This window comes from Orcinus orca, chromosome 19 (genome assembly GCF_937001465.1).
Source record: "Orcinus orca chromosome 19, mOrcOrc1.1, whole genome shotgun sequence".
NCBI classification, from domain to species: Eukaryota; Metazoa; Chordata; class Mammalia; order Artiodactyla; family Delphinidae; genus Orcinus; species Orcinus orca.
Window position 1 is genome coordinate 43,297,189 of NC_064577.1, and position 25,146 is coordinate 43,322,334.

Genomic DNA, 25,146 nt, shown 5'->3' on the forward strand with positions numbered 1-25,146 from the left:
GGGCCTCCCTGGTGGCGCAGTGGTTGAGAGTCCGCCTGCCGATGCAGGGGACACGGGTTCGTGCCCCGGTCCGGGAGGATCCCACATGCCGCGGAGCAGCTGGGCCCGTGAGCCATGGCCGCTGAGCCTGTGCATCCGGAGCCTGTGCTCCGCAACGGTAGGGGCCACAACACTGAGAGGCCCCCATACCGCAAAAAAAAAAAAAAGGAAATCTTGCCATTTGCAACAACATGGATGAAACTTGAGGGCATTATGCTAAAGTGAAACGACAGAGAGAGACAAACACTGTATGATCTCACTTATATGTGGCATAAGAAACCCCCAAATTATCCAAGTTCATAGAAGCAGACAACAGACTGGTGGTTGCCAGAGGTGAGGGGGTGGAGGGTGTTTGAGATGAGTGAAGGCAGTCAAAAGGTACAAACTCCCAGTTATAAAATGAGCAAGTCCTGGGGACGTAATGTGCATCATGGTGACTATAGCTAATAACACTACTGTATATTTGAAAGTTTCAAAGAGAGTAGATCTTAAAAGTTCTCATCACAAGAAAAAAGAACTTGTCACTGTGTGCGGTGATGGATGTTAACTAGACTTATTGTGCTGATCATTTCACAATCTATACAAATATGGAATCATTATGTTATACACCTGAAACTAATATAATGTATGTCAATTACATCTCAATTTAAAAAACAAAAAAGAAATACCATATGTAAAACATTTAGTACAACACATTAATGTATAATAAATGTTAGCTCTTTTTTTTTTTTGCAGTACGCGGGCCTCTCGCTGCTGTGGCCTCTCCCGCTGCGAAGCACAGGCTCCGGACGCGCAGGCCCAGCGGCCATGGCTCACGGGCCTAGCCGCTCCACGGCATGTGGGATCTTCCTGGACCGGGGCACGAACCCGGGTCCCCTGCATCGGCAGGCGGACTCTCAACCACTGCGCCTTCCTGGACCGGGGCACGAACCCGGGTCCCGTGCATCGGCAGGCGGACTCTCAACCACTGCGCCACCAGGGAAGCCCAATGTTAGCTATTATTAATAAAAGGTGCAGTCCCCAGAGACAGGCTGACCAGAGGGAGCCCTAAGAAGCCAGCCTCTAACTCGGGTTTGAGGGAACCTAAAAGTGCTCTGGGAACCTGGAAGTCTACAGGAAGCTTCCGGGTGGCCCATGGTTCTCTGGAAGAATTCATGCTAGCTCATGCCACCCTGCTTTTGCCCATGCTGTTCCCTCTGCCTGGAACATTCGTTCTCCCTTCTCTGCCTGGCTAAATTCTTTGTGTCTTTCAAAAACTCCCTGACTATAGTCCCAGCTCTACGCCCAGGGCTGGGTTGGGTCTTTCCACGGGGCTTCCCTGGACATAGCCCAGAGCATGAAGAAGTGATGTCTTCAGAGCAGGGCCTGAGTTCCATTCATCTCTGTGTTCCCAGCACCTGCGTTTGTATCTGGCATGGAATGACGATGTTGGTGGTGGTAGTGATGATGATAGTTAACTTTTTTTTTGGGGGGGGGGGGTGGCACGCCGTGCAGCTTGTGGGATCTTAGTTCCCCAACCAGGGATCGAACCTGGGCCCCTGGCAGTGAGAGTGTGGAGTCCTAACCACTGGACCGCCAAGTAATTCCAAGAGCTAACTCTTATATAACACTACCTAACCAGGCACCATTTTAAGTGCCTTACAGATAACGACTCATGCAACCTCAATAACATTGTGGGGTAAGTACTATTATTATCTCCACTTTACAGGTGAGGAAATGGAGGCACAAAAAGAATAAGTACTTGTCCAGGATCCCACAGCATATAAGGAGCAGAGCCAGGGTTCAACCTCAGGCAGGCTGGCTCCAGAGGCAGTGCCCTGAACCTCTACACCGGTGCTTCTCAACTGGGGCGACTCTGCCCCCCGAGGGGGCATTTGGCAATGTCCTGAGACACTTTCAATGGTCACAAGTGGAGGGATGCTCCTGGTATCTGGCCAAGAGATGCTGCTAAACGTGCTATAAGCCACAGGACAGCCCCCCACAAAGAAGAATGATCTGGCCCCAAAGGTCACTAGTGCCAGGCTGAGAAATCCCAGGGTACACATGGTGGGAATCAGCACATGTGCCGAGTGAATAAACGAACAAATGCCTTGGCACGGTCTTCGTTTGGGCTCCAGCTGACTCAGTAAATGTGAGTATGAGCTGGCTGCTGACTTGCTCATGGGCAGCTGAACAGCCGGGTTTGCTCATCTCCATTCTGCCATTATCTTGCCGTGTGACCCCCGGGCAAGTCACTGCTCCTCTTTAGGCCTCAGTATCCACCCTCTGTACGAGGCAAGGTCAGCTCTGCTGCCTTAAGGCCCCTTCCAGCTCTGCTGTCCAAGCGTTCCACAGAAACCAGGAGTCCTAGGCAGGGAGGCCAGGTGATGGTTGCAGCTGAAACTCCCAGCAGGAGGTCATGTCGCCCACCAACCGTCCACTGAGTGGCCAGGGGTTCAGAGCCAGAGCCAGAGCAGTCTCTGTCACAAGTCCCACCCTGCCTGAGCTCGTGACTACACCGCTCCCTGGCTGCAGAGCCTCTTATGTGGGCGGGCTCAGCGAGCTCAATGTGAATTGAGGGGGTAGCTCATTCCCTCGACAATAGTCCGGGGCCGATCATGTTCTAATGCCAAGGGGGCAGAGACTGGAGGGTTGCACGCTCAGTTAGTTCCCAGGAAGGAATCCCTCAGTGGGAAAGCCCAGACTGGCAATAACCGCAACAGCAATTCATTCATTCATTCATTCAACAAACACTGAGTGTTCACCATGTGCCAGGCTCTAGGCTTGGTGCTGGGATTACACGTATGAAGGAGACTGATGCGCTCCGTATCCCCCGACCCTGCCCAGAGAAGGAGCTGCCGTTGGCTGGGGACTTCCCCCGGGACCCTAAGGGAGGGTAAGTGGACACACTCTGGGCCTTCCTTCTCCCTGAAGACTGCTGTTCCTGACATCCCAGCTGACCACAGGCCTTGGGCTTCCTGGGGCTTCACTAGGAGCCAGGGCTTCACTCCCAGCTTCACTAGGAGCCTCTCTTCCCCACTGCCCCGCCCCCACCGCAAAGCATACACTCATGGGGACCCCGACGGCTCCCTGTTGGTTTGGGGAGCTGAAATTTTCCAAGAGAGACAGGCTTCCCCAGACCAAGGCCACATCAGGATCCCTGACATTGCTCACCAGCCCTGGCCTCCCTGACAGCTCCGGAGTGGGCCTCTGGGCTGGTGATCCCAATGTTAGAGTGCGAACAGGCCTCGACATACCCTCTTATGGCTCAGGGCCCTGACACGTGGTGAAGGAAGGAAACAAGCAGACAAGGCCAGCCAGCATGACCAAAGTCCACCCATGGCCTCACTCAGCTAACTCTGACCAATCTCCCTCACTCCAAAGCCCCCAGGAGTCAGACCTCCCAGTTGGTTGGGGAGTAAAGCTCAGGCTTTGGTCAAACAGTCCTGGCTTAAAATCCCGGGGCTGCTACTTGTTAGCTGTGTGACCTTGAGCAAATCACATTGCCTCTCTGAGTCCCCCAGCTTCCTCATCTGTAAAATGGGAGTAACATGACCTGGTTTCCCTTCCCTAAAGTGTTTATGAGGTAGGGGAGGCTGAGGTTTCCCTTCCCTTGACCAGCTGCCAATCTTATTTCTCCTGGCAGGAGGGTTCTGGTTCCATTCTTTGTGGACTAGACCACAGGCCACACCAAGATCTGGAAATGGAAAAATCTATGATTCATAAAAACATCTCTGAGGGCCCCAGAAGGGGGTGGTGCTGCCCTGGGTTTGGCTCTGGAAAACCAAGGTCTCCTGCGCCCTCTGCTGGCCACTCTGGGTTCTCATCCCGTGATGGATAACAATAAGAATTCTTAGAAACACCAGGCTCTTGGGGCCTCCAGGCAGCCGTGAGAGGAAGGTGACCAGCCCAAGACACACTGAACATGCAGCCAGGATCCTGCCCCAGCCCATCATCCGCCCTGCGACATCCGCCTCCCCCTATCCCGGGCATCACCATTTTCTCCCTGAAGTCTCAAGTGGGCCTGCAGGGAGAGCTCTGTCCCTACCTCTGCACCTGTCTGCCCGTTTCTGCCAGGACACCTCTCCTGGGGGCCACCTTCTGAAGGCATCCCTTCTTTCACCCCTTCTGCCCTCCAACCCGGCAGCACCTTTCCCTGACCTTTCTCCTCCCTCCGACCCTCACATGCATCTTGGAAGCGCAGGGCCTCCTGATTCTCCTGCTGGGGATGCAATATCCCGGAAAGACGGGGATTCAGGACCCATTCCCGTCTGGCCTTAAAATGCAGCCTACTGCCTCTGAAGGGCACCCACCATCTCAGCAGCATTTCATTCAGCTGCCTCATCCTTCCCCGAGCACATCCACCCGGGCAAGCGGGAGCCAGGTGCCCAGGGGGACTTGGGCCAGGGCAGCTGCTTACGTGCTGGATCAGCGTCTCCACAATCTTGTAGCGGTCAGGCATGTGGGTCACCATATCCGCCATGTTGTCCTCGGACGTCCTCACCAGCGTTGGCCCGAAGACTAGGGCCAGGTTCCGGGGCTCCATCTGGGCAGGGGAGGGAAGCGGATGAGCATCAACACCCCTGTGAGCTCTGACTGCCAGCACCCCAGGCCTCCCTCACTCTGGGCCCTCAGGCCCCCAGCCCGACCCCATCCTGAGCTGACCCTGGCTTAGGGGCTGGATGCCTCCTTGCTGGGCATGGAGGTGCCTGGTAAGTAGAGAACAGGCCAGCTTTCAGCCCCACTCACGCCAGTCCCAGCACTCGTGGGCAGTTCCCCACCTGCACACCCACGCTATGCTTGCTCGCAGTGGGAGAAGCCAGAGTGAGGACCCATTGGAAGTTCCAAGGGTGTTTTAGGACCGGGAGGAATCCTATACCTCCTCTCATTTCCCCCACCCCTCCACCGCAGAATCAGAAGATATAAGGGGTTTGCTTAGGAAAAGGCAACACAAGGGATCTGAGCTAGATCAGAGGATAGATCTCCATCAGACCCAGGGCTCTGAGGCTCTCTGCTTCAGAGGGAAGACCCTCAGAAATTCAGGAGATGGCTCTCCAGGGAGAAGCACGGGCCAGTATGCAGGGACGGGATGGGGACAGAACAACCCTTAAGAAGGAGGGCGTGGCCAGAGGGGCTTGAGATGATCTAACCTGGAGGAGCTTAGAATATGCTGAGGAGGGACTTCCCTGGTGGCACAGTGGTTAAGAATCCGCCTGCCAGTGCAGGGAACATGGGTTCGAGCCCTGGTCTGGGAAGATCCCACACGCCGCGGAGCAACTAAGCCCGTGCGCCACAACTACTGAGCCCATGTGCCACAACTACTGAAGCCTGCGCACCTAGAGCCCGTGCTCTGCTACCGCAAGGAGAAGCCTGCACACCACAACAAAGAGTAGCCCCCCCGCTAGATGCAACTAGAGAAAGCCCGCGCGCAGCAACAAAGACCCAACACAGCCAAAAATAAATAAATAAATAAATTTATTTTAAAAAAAAGAATATGCTGAGGAGACCCTGGCAGGCTTCCCTCCCCCACACTTCACATCAGGGCCTCCACCCACCTTGTTTTTCTCCGAGTGGTCAGCTATGGTCTTCAGATGGCCCACGAGGAATTTGAGTGTTTCATAGTAATGTCCTGGCAGATCCCGGATCTGGGTGGGAGAAAGAAGGGGCGTGGGACCAGGGTGTGATGACCTCCACCTCCCCACCGTACCCCAAAGGGGCCCCGCTGCCATATCTCAGCGGGTCTGGAATCCACCCTCTAACTGCCCCCCCTCGCATAGATGGAGAAACTGAGGCCCTGAGGGGAGAAGGGCTTGCTGAGGTGCTCGCCCTGCGCAGTCTGCGCTTTGCCCAGCAGCACCCCTCTCCTCACCAGCTTCCGCAGAGTCTGCATCCGCTCCCTCGAATCTTCAATGCGATTGGCCTCGATGAAGTCATTGTATTTGTCTAGAACACAGTGAGAACTCTTTAGAGAGGTGGGCCTCCAGGCTGAGGAGGCCCTGCCGGGAGGTCAGTGTTTTGTGCCGAGGCTGTTCCACTCTGGGGGGGACTCTGTGGCCTTGTGTTCATGTGACCAAACCCACCACGGCTGCCCTCAGGTGCGCAGCTGACCTGGGATAGCCCAGGTGTGTTTGTTTGGGAAGAAATAAGATCTCAGCTGCCTACTGATCCTGGAAAAGGGGTCCCTGCCCCAGCCTCCAGGACAAGGACACCACAAGGTTGGAAGAGAAAAGAGAAGGTTACCTAGAAAGAGGGAGAGGTCTTTCAGCCTCCAAATACCCTTCCCCCTCTGTGTCAACGTTCCCCCAACTCCCTTCAGAAAAAGTCCATGGGAAACTTTAAAAAATGGGATGTGTTAAGTTTATCCTAAAATTCGTCTGGAAGAATGATGAGGGAGGATTTGCCCTGTTAGATACTGAAATATACTAAAAAGACAGCACAGCTAAGGCAGGTGATGAAGGATCAGGACAGATAAAGGCAGCACTTCAAGCCAGTTATCTTGTTGGGAAAATAAATCCATTTCTAGCTCACATAATACACAAATAAATTCAACTGCGTGACAGAGCCAAAAACAGAAGTTATTAAAATATTGGGGAAAAATAAGAAAATACTTTTATAATCATAAGGCATTCTTAAACATGAGATACAGAATCCATTAACGGTTAACAGCTTGACTGTACATAAAATAACTGTTTTCAATTTCCATACTGAAAAGTTAAAAGGCAATGGCAGACCAAGAGCAAATATTTACAAAAACTAATAAAGGGTTAATATCCATAATGTACAAAGAGCTTGTCTCCTACAAATCAATAGGAAAAAAGACCAAGAACCCAGTAGCAAAATGGGCCCATAGTCTGAACGAGCAGCTACAGAGGAAACGGCACAGGCCAATAAACTAGTGAAAAGATAGTTCACCTCTTAGTAACGACAGAAATGAAAATGGTAACGATAGTGAGATGCCGTGTTCTCTCTCCGATCAGCAAACGTTTAAAATATTAATAACATCCAGTGCCGATGGGGATGTAAGGAAGCAAAATCTCTTACGCTGCTACTGGGAGTGTGCACTAGGGCCGCCTCCCCAGAGTCCAACTTGACTTTAGCTTTCAAAATGTTTTCCAGGACTTTAACCCAGCAATTCCATGTCTACGAATCCACCTCCAGGACCCTGGTCCAGGTGTGCAGGAACGTAGGCAAGGAAAGTCACTGTAACACGTTTCGAAATAGCAAAAATGCGAAGACAACCTAAACAGCTAGCAGTAGGGGAGTGATTAGACAAATTACAGTCTATTCAGCCTAGGAAAAACTATGTGGTTGATTTAAAAGAAGAATGAGGTAGAGCTCTTTGTACTGACACGAGTGAGTCTCAAAATTATAAGTCTCCTTCTGTTAAGAACTCAAGCAGTGGTGTGCTGGAGCCGCTCGTCCGCATGGGCTTCTGACAACCAGCTGTGTTTGGCTTTCATGTTGGTGACAGCAAATTGGGAGCTTGAAATCAGCCGTGGTGGGAGTATTTATACCATGGAAACTGGAAAATGCTACACATCACGGCTTTTTTCCCTTGAGAGCCAGATGTGAAACGTTTACCAGTGCGCCACTGAACCCGCCCAACTTCAAGCCCTACATATGCGAGTGTGTCTTTGTCACACGTGTAGGAGGGTCTGGAAGGAAACGCAATGCACTGTTAATAAGCAGCTCAGCAAATGGTCAAGAGCTGGGCTCTGGAGCCAGATGCCTGGGGCTGAACTCTGGCTCTGACACTTACAACCTCTGTGACCTTGGGCAAGTCACTTAACCTCTCTGTGCCGTAGTTTCCTCATCTATAGAGGGGAAATAATAGTACCTACCTCATGGAGTTGTAGGGAGTAATGCCTGGCACAAAGTAAATGCTCAGAAAGTGTGAGGATAACCTCTGCGGACAGGGAATGGGAGGATGACAGGGACCCTTGTGTTTACTTGATTCATATCTGTACTACCTACGTTTTTTACAAGCATGTGTTTCTTTTGTATTAAAACAAAAACCCCCGAAGTAAAACCAACACACCCCATTTAAAAAGTGGTCAGGATGCAACCTAGACAGGTATTCCCTCCTCCTCCCATCTTCCACTTCCACCCCCTACTCACCATCGGTGAAAAGAGGCTCAGGCAGCTTTCGGAAGAAGGACTTGAGCAGGCTGCTGATCACGTTGAGGTCCTGCCAGCGCTGGGGAGGGGCAACGACATCAGGCCACAGGCAGGGCCCCGCCCAGGTGCCCAAGCCTCCACACCCCCAGGTTCAGAGCCAGCCAGGCCCCGCCCAGGTGCCCAAGCCTCCACGCCCCCAGGTTCAGAGCCAGCCAGGCCCCGTCCAGGTGCCCACACCTCCATGCCTGTCCAGCCCTAGAGCCCAGTGCAGCCCGGCTTGGGCCCTCCCTGGGACCCACTCATAGCCAGCTCTCCCCAGACCAGGACTGTCTGGGCTAAGAAGACTCATCACAGTAGAAAAGAGTCCCCAGCTAGGTCCTAGCCCCTCCACCACCTGGCCCCAGCACCACCCTGCTCCAGCCGGCCCAGTGGGCTCGGACATTTGTCCACGCAGAGAAAGAAGCAGGTCCCTTCCCTGGTGCAGGCACTGTGGGGGACAGAGGTGAGCAAAACCCATCCCCGCACGAGCCTGCCCACTGGACCTCCATTAGGCCTGCTGGTGCCAACTCCTGCTTCCCAGCGCCCCCCGCTTAGGGGAGTCATCCCGGACCCCTCTCCTCATCCATGACACAGCTCACGTTCATGCCTGGTGGCTTCTTGTCCCAGGCCCTTTGCACTGGCTGGTTCCCTCCACTAGAACTCGCCTCCCCCTGCCCTTCACATGACTGGCTCCTCCCGAATCTAAACGTCTTCGGAGAGGCCTCCCCCGACCCGACCCTCGCGGCACAGCTGCCATCACCACTGCCTGCCGTCTGTAGCACAGCCCTGACTTTTCTTCCTTCTGTGGCACTTCGCGCAGTTGATCATTACTGTATGCATTCGTTTCCTTGTTCCTGCCTGGCGGATCTGTAAGCCACATGAGGGGCAGGGATCCTGTCTGTTTTATTCCCACTGCGCTCCTATCACCTAGCCAGCCCTATTAGCCTGGCACTTAAATGGTCTCAATCATGAATTCTCAACCAGGGCGACTCAGCCCCCAGGGACGTTTAGCAGTGTGTGGAACCGTTTGGTTTTCACAAGCGGGGGGTGCCACTGGCATCTAGTGGACAGAGGCCAGGGATACTTCTAAACTTCCTCCAGTGCACAGGATAACCTCCCACAAAAAAGAATTATTCTGCCCAAAGGGTCAAGGTTGAGAATCTCTGATCTAAATAAATGGTTGTTGAATACAAGAATGAATAAAAGAATGGCTGGCTCAGTGTCTCTCCTGTCCACCAGGGGGCACCATCAGCCTGCACAAAGTCAAGGATAACTCCCTTGAAAGGAACTGCTCAGAATAACTCATGTCCAGAAAGCAACAGAATACCCCCAACAGAGACACACAACTCAACAATATACACACTCATTACCATGGGTCCACAGCTTAATGCCAGACCGTCCAGAGGCTCGATGGGAACGCTTAACTTCCAGCACTCCCCGTGACAAATGACACAAACTGATGTCTGAGACAAAATCACACACCCAACACACACGGCACGGCCCCACCCTGGTCCCTCTTCTCCCTGGACGAGGCCCAGCTCATGTGCACACCCAGTGTGGGCTCCTGCCCACCTCCCTCCACTGCCTCCTGGCCCTCATGTGTAGGCTCTTCTCATCTCCCAGCTGCCAAACCCAAGGCCTTGCCCTGTCCTTCTTTTTTTCTTTCCCCCCATTGGAGAAAAATTTATCAAGGCTAAAGACTGGAAACAACCGAAATGCTTAACTACTAAAGAATATGTAAATTATCTGTGGAATATCTGTATCATGAAATAAAAAGCAATAAAAAATATATGAACTCTAGATTTTTCAACAAAAGATGAATTCCACCAATTATGGACGGTGACAATGCCATTTTTGTTGTTGTTCTGTTGTTGTTACTTACTCCACCTTTATTGAGGTATAATTAACAGATGAAAATTGTATATATTTACGATATACAATGTGATTGATTTGATAAATCTATACCCTGTGTAATGATTCACGCAATCAAGCTGATTAAAACACTTATCACCTCACATAGTTACCTTTTATTTTGTGCTGGGAATACTTAAGGTCTAATAGCTTAGCAAATTTCAGGTATACAATATTTAATTATCGTCACCATGCTGTACATTAGATCCCAGAATTGCCCTGTCCCTTGTGACCCCTCCTATGCCTAAACATCTGCCCCCCCCATCCCCAGCCTCACCTGAGCTGCCCTCTCCTTCTGTCCCACTCAGAGCCTGGCCCTTGCAGTCCCCATGCCCACCCTCTCCCCAGACGGCAGCTCCCTCCGTCGTCTCACCTCTGTGCCCCAGCGTGACCCCACGCTCACTCCCCAATTCACCCTCGGTCTAGTGCCTGATTATGCATCACCCCCATGTGGGTGACTTACCACCACTCCAAGTCCAATGTGGTCCCTACCTGACACATCCTCCCTCTCCTGCCCTACTCCCCTGGTCTGCCAGGGACAGATACCACCAGCCTGCAGCTCAAATTTTTAGCTCTTTGCTACCCCTCCTTCCTCCCTCTCATGCAGCCAACTCCTAGAGCTGCTCCCATCCTCCTTACCCCCTCCCCCTGGGACCACCAAGACCTCCTGACCCCTCCCACAATATCGGTAATTTCTTCCCTAGATGCCCTGCTCTGGGCCTCCCTCATTCATATCCATTAGGCATAAGCTAAAGCACTATTTCCTCAAACCCTACTCTCATTTATGCCTCCCCAGCTGAGGAACCATCAAAGGCTCCCTACTGTCCATTGGCTCAAGGTCAAAGGCTTTAGTGAAGCCATCAAAAGCCCTCTGTCCCCTGCCCTGGGCCTCACCCTCTCCACTGCCAAGCCCAGGAGGTGGGTCCATTCTCTGTCCTGACACTCAGACCCTTCTCTGGGATTTTGGAAAATGCTGTCACCTGCTGCCTGGACTGCCTTCCTATTCACCTGCCCCTTCCTATTCATCCTTCAAAGATTTCAAACACCTGCTCCAGTCCCTAGCATCCTCTCCTTCCTCATCAAACAATCTGGTCCTTGATGAGAACCAGCTTTTTCTCTTGTCCACTATTTCACACGTACTCATCTTGTCTCCCTAGCTCCTTCCCAAGGACAGGAAGACTATCTTACATTTTCACATACAGCTTCAGAGTACTGTTGACTCATGGGACTTCACTGTCCAGATCCATGGTTTTCCAAAACATCTTTTCCAGCAGAGTGCTTTTTGTCAAGTGAAACGATACATGAAAACCCAATATGAAAAAAACCGACATAAAAAAGCAGACAGAGCAAAGCAGGTTACTCTAGATGGGGGGTCCTGGCCTCCCACAGCACCTCTGGGGAACCTTAGGGTTCTGGGAAACACTGCCCCTGCTGCAAACTCTTTTTTTTTGTTGAAATATTTATTTGGATATTTTCCCCAGTTCTACTGAGATATAATTGACATATAACCTGCTGCAAACTCTTTTTTTTTTTTTTTTGGCTTAAATAACAGAAATTTCTTTTCTCACAACTCTGGAGTCTGGGAAATCTAAGAACAAGGTGCCGGCCCATTCAGTCTTTGATGAGGGTTCCCTTCCTGGTTTGCAGGCAGCCACCTTCTTGCTGTGTCCTTACAAGATGGAGCAGGTGAGGCAGGGAGCTCTCTGGTGTCTCCTTTCACAAGGACACTAATCCTATTGTACCAGGGCCCTGACTTTATGACTTCATTTAACCTTAATTACCTCCTAATCGGCCCTATCTCCAAATACACTCATCTTGGGAGTTAGGGCTTCAACGTATAAATTTTGGGAGGACACGATTCAGTTCACAGCACAAGAGAAAGAGGAGATGATTGTTAGAGCAGAATTCTGGAGGAATCCAGAATTCTCCAAAAGAGGACTGTGAACACTGTTTAGAGATATTAACATTTCTCTCTATAGCAGAAATGACGAGTTGTAGTGAAAGTACGGAAACATTTTTAGACAGGACAGGCATCTCGGAAGTCTGCATTAGATGGCCTAGATCTTTGGAATGCTGCACTCTGCCTCCTTGGTCTGCCGTTATCCACTTTTCAGAGTTATTTGATAGTTACTTTATATGTTCTGTCCAGGATTATTAGATGTAATCAGTAGGAAAGACTGGACAGAGTGTGTTTGCTCTATCTTAAGTGGATCCAGAGCCCCGGTATGTAATTTTTTATTCCTGCTCTAAACACATCATTTTTTTAAATTGAGGTCTAGTTGATGTACAGTATTATATGTTTCAGGGGTACAGCATAGTGATTCACAATTTTTAAAGGTTATATTCCATTTATAGTTACTATAACCTGCTGCAAACTCTTGTGTGGTTGTCAGATCCCTTCACGAGCTGCTCTTGTCTCATCTGATCAACGACCCACGTTGCTGTCCGCTCCAGCAAACACCATATACTCCCCTTCTAACCAGGTGTCTGCAAACCTTGGCCCGCAGGTCAAATCCAGCCAACGACCTGATTTTGTGTGGCCCTTGAGCTAAGAATGGGTTTTGCATCTTTAAAAGATTGTGAAGAAAAAGAAGGAAGAGAAGGAAGAGGATAAGGAAGAGAAGGGTTTGCAACAGACCATGTGGTAACCAAAGCCCTGGAATACTTGCTACCTGGCCCTTTACAGAGAAGGTATGGTGACTGCCGGCAAACCTTAGGGGCCCACGCCTTTCCCCAGGCTGTTCCCTCTGCCTGGAGTGCCCTTTCCTGGCTTTCGCTGGCTTTTCGTGGACTCTATTCATCCTCAAGGCCCAAAAGACTGTCACCTACCAGCCTCTGCCTCCAGGCTCTCAGGCCATGGCTGCAGCTGGGGTGATGCCCTTCCTCACGGCTGGCCTGCAAAGGCAAGTTGCGTCTTGCCTTGGGGCCCTGACCCAGTGCCAGGCACACCATAGGGTACAATGAACACAACAGACACCACCACATTGGCCCCCCTTCCATAGGCCGACGCCCCCCAGTCACACTCACCTCATCCTGCAGGTTGATGTCCCCGGGGCCACGGTTGAGCTGCTCCTGCAGGCTGGACACCACTGCGTTGTTGCCTGGCACCCGGTAAATGCCTGTGGACTCCAGCCCCCGTGCCTCCACAATGCGACAGCATGCAGCCACGATCAGGGGGACACGCTGGGGACACAGCAGGGCAGGGGTGTTAGGAAGAGTAAGAACAGCATTCTCTGGGAGAAAATACTTGCAAATGATACGACCGACTAATAAGGGATTAATAGCCAACATACATAAACAGCTCATACAACTCAACATCAAAAATACAAACGACCTGGGAATTCGCTGGCGGACCAGTGGTTAGGACTCTGCACTTCCACTGCTGGGGGCCCAGGTTCGATCCCTGGTCAGGGAACTAAGATCCCACAAGCCGCGAGACACGGCCAAAAAAAAAATAATAATACAAAAACCCGATTTAAAAAATGGGTAGAAGAACTGAATAGACATTTTTCCAAAGAGGAAATGCAGATGGCCAAGAGGCACATGAAAAGATGCTCAACATCGCCAGTCATCAGGGAAATGCAAATCAAAACCACAATGAGATATCAGTTCACACCTTTCAGAATGGCTGTCATCAAAAAGGCCACAAATAACAAATGTTGGCGAGGATGTGGAGAAAAGGGAACCCTCGTACACTGTTGGTGGGAACGTAAACTGGTGTAGCCACTGTGGAAAACAGTATGGAGGTTTCTCAAAAAAACTAACAGTAGAGCTACCATATGACCCAGCAATTCCACTCCTCAGTATATATCAAAAAAAAAAACAAAAACACTAATTCGAAAAGATACATGCACCCCAGTGTTCACGGCAATATTATTTACAATTGCCAAGATATGGAAGAAAACTAAATGTCCATCAAAGATGAATGGATAAAAAAAAAGATGAATGGATAAAGGAGATGTGATGTATATAGATATCTATATATAGATATCTCTCTCTATATATATTATACACAATGGAATACTACTCAGCCATAAAAAAGAATGAAATTTCGCCATTTGCAGCAACATGGATGGACCTGGAGGGCACTATGCTACATGAAATAAGCCAGAGAGAAAAAGCCGAATACTGTACGATCTCACTTACATGTGGAATCTAAAAAATAAAACAAACTAGTGAATATAGCAAAAAAGAAGCGGACTCACAGATACAGAGAACAAACTAGTGGTTACCAGTGGGGAGAGGAAAGAGGGGAGGGGAAGTATAGGGCTAGGGAACTAAGAGGTACACACTATTAGGTAGAAAATAAGCTACAAGGATATACTGTACAACACAGGGAATATAGCCAATATTTTATAATAACTATAAATGGAGTATAACCTTTAAAAACGGAATCACTACATCGTACACCTGTAACATATAACATTGTACAGCAACTACACTTCAACAGAAGAAACAAAGAACAGCATTCTCCACCAGTGGGCCAGAGGTAGGGAGGACAAGATGGCGGCAGTGCAAAGCCGGAGCCCAGAGGTTCTGGTGGTTACTAAGGCTTTCACTGTCTCCGGTCTGGGAGCAGAAATCGCACCAAAGCCTCGCCATGATCTGAGAAAGAGCACCAGCTGGGCGCCAGGGATTCTGGGCTCTGTCTCAACTCTGCTGCTCCCTCGCAGGGCTGCTTCCCCAGCTGTGTCTGTGAGACGTGGTGGAGAGCTGGCTCCAAAGTCCCTTGCAGCTCTGACTCTCTGTGTCTCGGTCTCCCCACTTCCCTGCTGGCTCTGGAGCACGGCGGGAACCCACCTGGTTCTCTGTGGCTGGCTGGCACTCCTCCAGTCGGACCCCAAATGCCCTGGGGGCTGCCTTCTTGTTCTTCTTGATGATGTTGATGCCCCAGGGGGTTTTGGGGGTGGAGACACTGTCATCTGGGGTTGGGGAAGGCAGAGAGAGGCAGGGTGAGCTGGGGGCCCGGGGAGGGGCAGCCACTGCACTAGGTCACACACACTCACACACCACATTCACACACTGGACGTATGAGGACTCCATCAGAGAAGCAACCGGGATGCTGAGGGCTGATGGCAAATTATAATATCCCAGCAGAGAAGGCCGAAGAGATGAGGGTGTCTACCTACCCTAGAGAAGAGAGGCCTCAGAGTAATATAAGGACTTCTGTATGGCTAAAACAACAAGGTGGGAGCCATAGATTCTGGTACAGCCGAAGGAAGAACTTTCTAATGGCCAAAAGTGTGTGAAGATGGAAAAGGCTGCCTGCAGAGAGGATGAGGCTCCTGCTCCTGAAGGGACGCAAGCGGAGACCGGAGGACCACACAGCTGGGATGTCATGGAGGGAAATCAGGCTCCGGGCCCTTCCAGCCCTGAGATCCTGAGGGCCCCCGGACCCTCACAGGCGTGCACACATGGGCAGACACACGAGGATAACCGTGGCACACACCTACAGGCACACACACCGCCTGACACACACACACACAGGCCCTCTGCTCCCATGCAGACCCACAGGCTGACCCGCCCTCCCCACACATGGGTGCACACCACCCCCTTAGCAGCCGCCTTCCTACCCTTGCTCCCTGCAGCCTGGTCCTGAGTCCTGAGGCCACGTGCTGTACTCTGTTTGAGGAACTCAGACTTGAGGCCCCCCAGGCCACGAGAGCCTTTGGGGGAGGAATCAGCTTTGGGCCCAGAGCTATGGCTGTGTGGGAAGAGGGGAGAGATCTTCACTGGGGTGACCCAGCACGCCACCTGCCCTGGCCTCCCACCTCTTCAGACCTCCCCTCCATCCCGTCCGTGCCCTTCTGGGGACTGGAGGCCTCAATGCCCCTGCCACCCTCCCTGCCCCCAGCAGAGGGCAATTCAGGGGCCACCCTCAGGTCTGAAGGTGGGTCAGGAGGACGACCTCTGCCCAAGGTGTCTCCCACCCCATGGCCAGGACTGCTCCATGAGGGCTGGGCCTCACCTCACTTTGCGATAATCATTAAGCTTCTTGCTGATCAGAGCTTGGTTGGCACAGCCGGGGTCCTGGAGGAGGCGGAAGAGAAAGCAGACCCCGTCAGTGCCCATGGCCAGCCCACCCAGGGCTTCTCCGTGGCCCCTGCCTCGGCCTCGCCTCCCCTCTCCTCCACCTGCCAGCTGAAGGGTGCAGACCCTGGAGCGAGGAAGACCAGGGCCGGACTCCCGAGCACCCCCTCACCAGCTGTGTGACCTTGGGCAATCCACTTAGCCTCTCTGAGCCTCAGTCTCCTCAGCAGTAACATGGGGAGACAACGTGGCACCCTCAGGGTTAGGGTGCGGAATTATGCACATGGCACTCATCACAGTCCTGGCAAGGCACCGATGAGGTGCCCCACAAGAGGCAGCTATTGCAATAATGAAGTTGACTTGGGACCCTCAGACAGTGCCTGTCGGGGACAGCCCAGCCAGTCCCCCCAGAAAAGGGCCCCAAATTTCAGGTGCTTTCCTCCTTGCAGTGAGGAACGACAATGTCCTGGGGAGGCAGAGCCTGGTTCAGTGAGATGGTGTCCTCAGCGTGCACTAGCACCCCTCTACCTGTGGCCAGAGCAGTTGCACATCTGGACCAGGGCCCAAGCCACACCATCCTCCTGGCAGAGACCGGCCGCCAAGCCCAGGACCCCCACATAACTCTGCGCAGGTGTCCAGAGGCACCTGGCGGAGGGGGTGGGCGGAGGCAGGAAGCCCAGCCCAGGCTCCTAGTGTGCAGCTGCAGCTGCCCAGGAGGGGGCGTCACATAAAAATGCTCCTGGAGTCCCTGCCAAAGCCCTTGGCTCAGCCCCTGCTGCCTGCTGCCAAGGCCGATCCTCTTGGCCTCCTCCCAAGGTCAATGTGTTTGTGCCCCTGCAGACAGGCCAGCCCTGTCAGAGGGGCCAGCCACAGTTTTGGCCCAGGGGCACCCCTTTCTGTAATAATTCCACAGGAGACCCCCGCCTCCCAAACCTCCAGCAAGAGGCTGAGGTTGGCCGGGAGCTGACCCCTCTGTGGCAGAGCCTGCCCAAGGCGGTCATAACGATGACGATAATAACAATTACTGTCGTTCCTGCAGCTATTATTGTTCCTGCCAGTCATGGAACACTAAAGACGCCAGGTCCTCTGTGAGCCACTGCCCCAAGCATCGTCTCTTCACACCAAACCCTTGGAGGGCACGGTTGCAAGGGGTACTCCTGTCAGCCCATTTTATGCAGGAGGGGACTGAGGCTCAGAGCGGTGAAGGGAGGATCCCGGCAGGCGAGAGGCGCCCGGGGCCTGCCCTGCCCTCCCTGGCCCGGCTGGGGCCGGGCCGGGCCCTCACCTCGCCCTCGGCCCTGCTGTTCTCTCGGATCGCTCTGATCCAGCCCAGCATGTCATCCCGGTCCTCAGCCTGAAAGAGATATTCACAGAAGTCAGCGGTGGTCAGCCGGAACACGTGCCTCCTCTTGGTCTCGCTGTAGGAGATGTCCACCAGGCAGGAGCCGATGCAGACGGGCGCCGCCTCGTCCTCACCTGCGACGGCCGCCGCCGCCCCCGCCGCCGCCGGCCCGGGCTCCCGCCGCTCCTTGCTCAGCGAGAGCGAGCGCGCCCGCAGCGCGGCGTACACCCGCTTCCACTGGCGCAGGCCGCCGCCAGCTTTCTGCAGGGAGACACGGGGAGAGGGGGAGAGAGGGGAGGGGGAGGGGGTGAGAAGCCAGGCCTGCCCTCCTCCCCGACCCCAGAGCCCAAGGGGGCCCTAGGCGCTGCAGACAGTGGACAGCAGTGGGGACCCCACCCCACTGGCCGCCGGGAGCCCTCTGCTCCACTCCCGCCGGCACCTGGGGCAGCCTCCTGCCCACAGTCCCCCAAGTCTCTCAGCCCCTCACCGGCCTGGACACCCGTACCCATCGTTCTCAGTCCCCGCAGAGGGCCCCCAACCTTCGCTTTACCGCTCCTCTGCCGTTGGCAATGCCCCAGAGAACCAGCAGGGGGCTCCAGAGGGCAATCGGGCCCCCCCACCAAACATGACCCACCTTACATAAAATCCTCCTAAGCCATTCCTGGTCCACATACTGCTTCCCTCCGGGCAAAGCTAGTCAAAAGTTGTCAACCACACTTGCTCTCCCCGCTTCTTTGCCTCTCACTCAAGACTCAACTCAGTATCCCCTTCCTGGGAAGCTGCTCGCCAGGTCACCCAGGCGCCATGTTGCCGAAGCCAGTGGCAGCATCTGGGCACTTCTCAGCCCTTTGCTTAGCCTCTCGGTGGCATATGACCCAGCGAGCGGTCACTTCTTCCCTCTCCAAACTCTCTCTTGGTACCAGGACCCTACGGTTCGTGGTTTTCCTCCTAACTCCTCTGGCTCCTTCTCTGGTCCCCTCCACCCAACATCCTCTACACCAGCGGTTCTCAACCAGGGCAAACAGCCGTCAGGGGACATTTGTCTGAAGACGTTTTCAGTTGTCGCACCTGGGGAAATGCTATGGCATCTAGTGGGTAGAGGCCAGGGATGCTGCTAAACATGTCGGATGCCCAGGACAGCCCCGCAGCAAAGAATCATCTGGTCCAAAATGTCAACAGTGCTGAGGCTGACAGTCCCTGCCCTAAAGGAAGGGGAGCTCCAGAACTTTGTCCTCGGCCCTCCTCCTCCTGCATGCCTCCCCCATGATGCCATCCACACCCATGGCTTTAAATCCTGTCTGTCTGCTGATGGTGATGCCCAGATGTACCCCTGGCCCAGCATCTCCCCGGAGCCACACTCCAGTACCTCCAACTGTGTGCTCAGTGTCTCCATTTGCATCCCACGGGCACTGCAGGTGCCGCTTGCTCACTACGGGGGCCCATCAAACCTGTTCTCCACCCCCACCTCCATCTTTTGCAGCTCAGTAAATCCACCCAGTTGCCCAGAAACTTGGGAGCTGCCCTTGACTCCTCCTCATTCTTCACCCCTGACATCCAACCCGTCAGGAAATCACAACTGTTCTGCTTCCAAAATATCACCTGCCTCCATCTTTCCTGCCACCACCTTGCCCACACCATCAATACCTCTTGCCTGGACCACTGCACAAACCATCCCAGGCTCCACTCTCCTTCCTGCAACCTCTTCTCCACGCAGCAGCTGCAGTGGCCATTTGAAAATGTAAACGAAGTCCTGTCTCTCCCCTGCTTAGTGCCCTCTCATGGCTTCCCATCGCCCTTGGAATCGAATCTAAGCTCTTCTGTGATCTGGTCCCTGCCTCTCCTAACCCATCCCTCTTTCTTTCTCACAATGTCGAGACACAGGGGGCTTTTCCAGTGAACAAGCCAAGCCTTTCCTTTCCCGGGGCCTCTGCATGTGCTATTCCTTCTGCCCAGAGCCCCTTCTCTTGCTTCTCCACGTGGCTGCTTCCTTCTCGCCCTTAAGGTCTGAGCTCAAGGTCATCAACATCACCTCCTCAGCGAGGCCGCCTCTAAGCATTTTTCCCCTAACGGCAGCCCCCGGCTTCCTCCCAACTTAAAGGCAATCACATCACCCTGTTCATATTCCCTGAGTGCCCACTGTAGTCTCAGGTTACTGGCTGTGGGTGGCTTTCTCCAGTACAGAGAAAGCTCCTGGCGCAGGGAGCTCATCTGCCCTCTTACCTCCATACTCCTGGGCCTAGAGCCATGCTGGCACAGGGTAAGTGCTCATCAATATTTACTGAATAAATGAATTAATCGGCCTCAGAACACCCTGCAGGCGGGGGTTCCATCTCCCCCATCAGATCAAGGGCTCCTTTCCTCTGGCTCACGGCCCACCTACGACTCCACACCCAGCCCAAGCTTCTATCTTCAGAGCAAACCAGATGAGGAGACTTCATGGCTGGCAGGTGAGCATAGCCACAGCCAGCCATGAACCCTGCCCATCATCACATACCTGCTGGACCAAGGCAGGGACGTTCAGAGCAGGAGACAGTAGGGCCCTCCAGGAGAAGTTTAGTGTCAGAGTGAGGTGGTGACAAGGGTGCCCCTTTGAGACTGAACCAGCTAGGTGACCTTGGATAAGTCAGGCCCCCTCCCCTAGCATCAGTATGCCCTACTGGTAAAAACGAGAGGTGAGCCAGCTGGTCTCCACGTTGCATCCAGCTCAAACGCTGGGTCTGTGGCTGCAGGGATGGGTCATACCCACCCACGCCCTCCTCCGCCTGACAGTCAGTGGTCTCCAAAAGAGACTGGGAGCTGGGGGCGGGGAGAGGCTGGACTTGCTGAAGCAGACAACATCTGGCTGGCGATCAGGACCCTGGACAGACCGAGAGACCAGATGGGAGTGGAAAGCCCTCTCCTTCAGAACCGACCAGTGAGCAGGAAGGGGCCAGGTCCTCTCCCTGCCCAGGAGACACTGCGTCTGGGCTGCCAGAGGCCACCCAGAGCTGGGGGCAGGCTATGGGGCAGGCAGAAGTCAGCAGTTGTCACCAGGCCCTCCGAAGGGCTCAAGCCTCGGGCTGGAAGTCTTCGTCCACACCTGGCTCCTCCTCCTTGGCCTCCGTCCCCCACTTCCTCCCGAGGCCCGGCCGTCTCTTGCTTTCTCCCTCAGTGTTCCCGCGCCCATGGCTGCAGGTGCTTGTGTCCTCTCCGATGGACAAATGCCCTCCCCAGGTGGACCTCCTCCCAATGCCACACCCTCAGAGCCTCTGTTGCCAGGACACCTCCGCAGAAGTGTGCGCCAGGGCCCTCGGACTCCATAGGCCCCAAAGGAACCTCTTGGCTTCCTCTCCCCAAACCTACCCCTCCGGTGCCCTGTGGCTCTGGGAAGGGTCCCACCACTCTCTGACCGCACAGCCCAAGCTGGGACCCCAGGAACCTCCTCCATCCTCCCTCACCTCCCAGCCCTCCGCCCGCCCAGGCTTTCCTTACCCCTGAATCTCTCTAAGGTGTCCCCTCCCCTTGGTCCCACTCCCCTCGCTCACCTGGACAGCAGCAATGGCCTTGTCTCCTCCTGTCACAGATGCAACACTTACCTCCTGGGCTCACACCTCCCACACCCCACCCTTAAATGCCTGCAAAGGCTCACCCTGAGCGATGCGCCCGCGCCCAGGCGCCCGACACCCCACCCGGCTTCCATCTCTTGCCCTGGCTCCCAGCTGCCCAGCACCCCCTGCCACCCTGCTCCTAGCCGTGCAGGAGGGCATCTCCCCTGTCAGACCACACCCCCACCTCCCTCCTTTGTGTGGACTCCCACACACCCTTCACAGCCTTCCAGACACCCCCTCCCACCCTGCTGAGGTCAGGGTTATACGCTAATATATGCCGCTCCCCTGAACTCCCCCATCACAGCAGTCAAGCACTGGTAACTGGTAAGCAACAAATGCCTTCTCTGCCCAGCAGGAACCCCAGCAGGGCAGGACTGGCCTGGCTCCCTCACCACTGAATCCCCGGAACCTCAACGGAGAATTGGAGCAGGGTAGGCTGTTCATCATTATCTGCGGGCTGGACGAGGGCACAGATGAGTGCCGCTCCTGCCTGGACTACACTTCTCACTTCACCCTCACACTGGCCCTTGGAGTAGAACAACACTGTCCCCATCTTACAGATCAGAAAAGTGAGGCTCAGACGTTAAGGGGGTTGCCCTAAGCCTTATGCTTGATAAGTGGCTGGGCAGGAATTCCAAGGCTGTCTGACTTCAAAGCTTATGTTCTTTTCAGGTACAAGGCCCTTAGAAGGCAGGGTGGAAAATTCAAATAATAGCATTAAGCAGGATAGCTGCTCCCGGGGGCCAGGCACTGGGTGAGCGCTTTTTGCTTAGATCATCTCATTTAATCCTCAGCAAGGGTGTATGAGCTAGTGATTATCATTTGCTCCATTTACATACGAGGAAACTGGTAGGTGAGCCAAACAAGCTCCCCCAGCAGCTCATGGCACAGTGAGGAGCCAAGCCCAGGCTCATGCTAACCTCTCTGCTCCACTCTGCCTGGGCCGCTCGGGTGACGGCAGTCGGGCGGCCTCCTCCTCCCTCTTCTGCTGCCTGGAACCCGGGATTGTACTCCATGGACCCAGGGGCCCCGCCTTCTCCCCTCGGGATCCTGCTTACCTCCCGGCCTCAGGCCCAAGCCCCCTTCATCTCTCACCTGGATCTCTGTGGCGGCCCCAAACCGGTCTTCTTGCCTCCCTCCGGCTCTCTCTTAATTCACTCCCCAGGAAGCCCAGTGGAAGAGGCCCCAGGGGCTTTTAGTTGCCCTTAGGATGAAGACTAGAACCTTTGCTGGCCTTGAAAAGGCTAACCTCTGCTTTCTTTTGGGGCTTCAGCTCCCCTAAAAGAATCACGCTGGCCTTGCTCTCATTTTCCATGAGCCCCAGTGGCCATTTTGGGGGTGATCTGCCAACCAAGGATCAACCATGGGATGGTTCTGTCAGAATTCCAAGCACAACTGGATCAGATCCACCCCACAGCAAAGACCACCTCTCTGGTTAACTCTTTTTCATGAGTTCTTTAGGACCCCCAGGAAGTTCTTCCTAGCATCTAACCTCTACCCCTCATGCTGCAGCCTCAGCTGGCTCTCCTTAGCTCCAGAGGGTGGGTGTAGGAAAAGCTGGGAGTTCTGCTGGAGCCAGCTTCCATCCACCTCCAGCTCATTCCTCCAGCCATCTTACCTTCCCCTTCTTGGTGAGGACCTGCTTATAATACAACCAGCCTTCTCTCCTGATGTCGCTGAAGGTTGCGTCCGAGAGGTCAGAGGTTGAGTGTCGCTTGGAAGGAGCGTCAGCGTCTTCGGAAGTGCCCCAGCTATCCAAGGACTGCAGAGAGACGACAGAGGGCAATTTAGGGTGGCTCCCACAGTGCCAGCATCTCAGAAGCCCCATGGACCATTTGCAGCCACAAGGGCCTGGCATATGCCTGTGCTACGCTCTGCTGTGCTGTGTGGCCTCATGGGCCTTGCTTACCCTCTCTGACCCATCTGTGTTGAGGTCATGAGACATATGTGATGGGGAAGCCAGAAAGGAGGAAAGGCTATGACCTGCAGGCCACATGCCTCACCACGCTTAACTTTATAGATTTGAAGGAACTAAGGAAGCAGAGGAAGTGATTGTGTCCACATGGAGTTACATAAACAGAGGAAGTGGGAACATCAACAAAGACCGAGTTAGTGGAGCAGGTAGTCATGTCCACAAGGGGTTAAACAGAGGAAGTGATAGTGTCAGCAGGACTCCAGCAGTAGAGGTGACAGGTCAAGGGATAGTTAAGTAAGCAGAGGACGTGATAAGGAATAAGCCAGGTGACATTTAAAATCAATATGCCTTTTCCAACCCAACCATAATCAAAAAGATTTAAGGTCATTTCAGAACTGATTCTATGTCGGGACTTCCCTGGTTGTCCAGTGGTTAAGATTCTGCTCTCCCAACGCAGGGGGCCAGAGTTTGATCCCTGGTCAGGGCACTAGATCCCGCACGAGGCAACGAAGACCCCGCACGAGGCAACGAAGATCCCACGGGCCACAATTAAGACTCGGCACAGCCAGGTCCCGAGGCTGGAAATTTCACCCTCTCCATCACTCTCAACCCTGTGTGTCCCCCCCCTTTCCAGGGTGTCCCCTGTCCCCTGAAGACACCATGCAAATACTGACCCAGTGCCTCCACTGTGTAGGCACTGTTTTAGGTATGCGGAGGGGTCAAACAGTGAATAAGACGAATGAAATCCCTGCCCTCATGGAGCTTACATTCAAGCTGGGGAGCCAGGCAAGAAAGGAGATGCACGCACAAACTGTGTAACATGAGAAGTGCTAGGAGAAGAGCAGAGTGGTGAGGGGAGGCATGAAATATCAGGCATAAAGGCTGAAATTTCACAGAAGGCCTAAAAAAATCGAAAGAAAGTGAAAAAAGTGAGTCATGTGGCATGTGGGCCGTGGAAAGGGCCTCCTAGACGGGAGATGGGGGAGCGGCGGCTGGAAGGACAGTGCAAAGGCCTTGGGAAGGAAGGCTCACGGTGTCTTTAGGTGATGACTGAGCCCACAGAGAGGGTGGGTCACATGGCCGACACGAGGTGAGTGCGGGGACAGCCGAGGCCGGAAGGAGATGGGAGCCGGAGGGGCCCATTTCGGGTTGCAGGAGTCACAGGCCGGGTCCCTCTGCCAAGGTTGGACTCCCCAGCTGAGGGGTGGGCCCCTGGGCCCCTCCCCAGACCTCCGACACCCTCACCCACACACACGTGCCGCTCACCCCATCAGTGAAGAAGCTTCGGAGCATCCGCAGGCTGGGCACGCGGTTCGGCAGGCGCCTGCGGGGTGAGGACAGAGGATGAGGGCTGTGGGAGGACCTCCCACAAGCCCCAAGGCTCAAAGGCCCTCTGGGGGTAAGCAGGCTGCCCCGGTGTGTAGACGACCCCAGGGCCAAGAGCCCCTCCACAGCCCCCATCCTCACCGCAGAGCCCGGCCCTCGTCCCGGAAGGTGTTGAGCCCGTCGTCGCAGGACTTGGAGCGTTCGGTGGTGATGGCCAGCAGGTAGGAGGAGCGCCGGCCGGCCTTGATGCTGCCTGTGAAGCCGCCCACAGGTGCCCAGGGTCAGCGGGGCAGCAGGCGGGGGCTTCCCCAGATCCCTCCTGTCCGGGCAGGGCCAAGGGGGGACTCTCCCCGTGGGTCCCCAGGAGGAGCAGAAGCCAGTCGGAAGAGGCCAGCCATCAGGCAGCGGGCACCCCTGGGACCAGGCAGCAAGGGAGTGGGTGGGGCTGGGGGTGCGGGCAGCACTCACTGCAGTCCTGGGAGTAATGGCGGCCGAGGGCAAAGGTGAAGGTTGGGGAGGAGGGGCTGGTGCCCAGGACAGGGGCTGAGTTCATGGCGCTGGAGACCACAGCAGAAGCAGGGACGTGCTTGGCTTGGAGGTCAATGCTGGGGCTGGTGGGCTCATCTGCGAGAGCGGAGGGAGCGGTGGGTGAAGCTATCAGAAGGCTGAACCTGTCTGTCCCCCCGGCCCCAGCCTCCCATCCGGGCCGGGACCACATCCCCAAGGACCCACCATGGGGGTCCCAGAGCCACCCCCAATCTGCAGACCCTCCCACTGTGGTCACGGAGGCTCAGCCTCTGCCTCCTCCATCACACTGAGGGCACCAGGAGTGGGGTCGAGCCATCTCTCTCAGTCCTGGC

The 25,146-nt window shown here is 54.3% G+C and overlaps 1 protein-coding gene across 6 annotated transcripts in view; it reads right to left on the reverse strand.

The window, feature by feature from the left end:
* The window catches only part of ARHGAP23 (Rho GTPase activating protein 23), an 81,423-nt gene that overhangs the window by 12,628 nt on the left and 43,649 nt on the right, over positions 1 to 25,146 (reverse strand). For 5 of the 6 annotated variants that reach the window (XM_049702703.1, XM_004282701.3, XM_049702701.1 and 2 more), the window contains exons 8-20: positions 24,755 to 24,910; positions 24,428 to 24,539; positions 24,227 to 24,284; positions 22,664 to 22,807; positions 17,402 to 17,719; positions 16,055 to 16,116; positions 15,660 to 15,790; positions 14,887 to 15,008; positions 13,114 to 13,269; positions 8,137 to 8,215; positions 5,888 to 5,961; positions 5,574 to 5,663; positions 4,439 to 4,564 (exon numbers count right to left, since the gene is read on the reverse strand). In XM_049702703.1, the coding sequence (XP_049558660.1) occupies positions 4,439 to 4,564; positions 5,574 to 5,663; positions 5,888 to 5,961; positions 8,137 to 8,215; positions 13,114 to 13,269; positions 14,887 to 15,008; positions 15,660 to 15,790; positions 16,055 to 16,116; positions 17,402 to 17,719; positions 22,664 to 22,807; positions 24,227 to 24,284; positions 24,428 to 24,539; positions 24,755 to 24,910 (1,628 nt within the window). The remainder of the gene's footprint in view (positions 1 to 4,438; positions 4,565 to 5,573; positions 5,664 to 5,887; positions 5,962 to 8,136; positions 8,216 to 13,113; positions 13,270 to 14,886; positions 15,009 to 15,659; positions 15,791 to 16,054; positions 16,117 to 17,401; positions 17,720 to 22,663; positions 22,808 to 24,226; positions 24,285 to 24,427; positions 24,540 to 24,754; positions 24,911 to 25,146) is intronic. The other variant, XM_049702702.1, reaches the window with a different exon arrangement.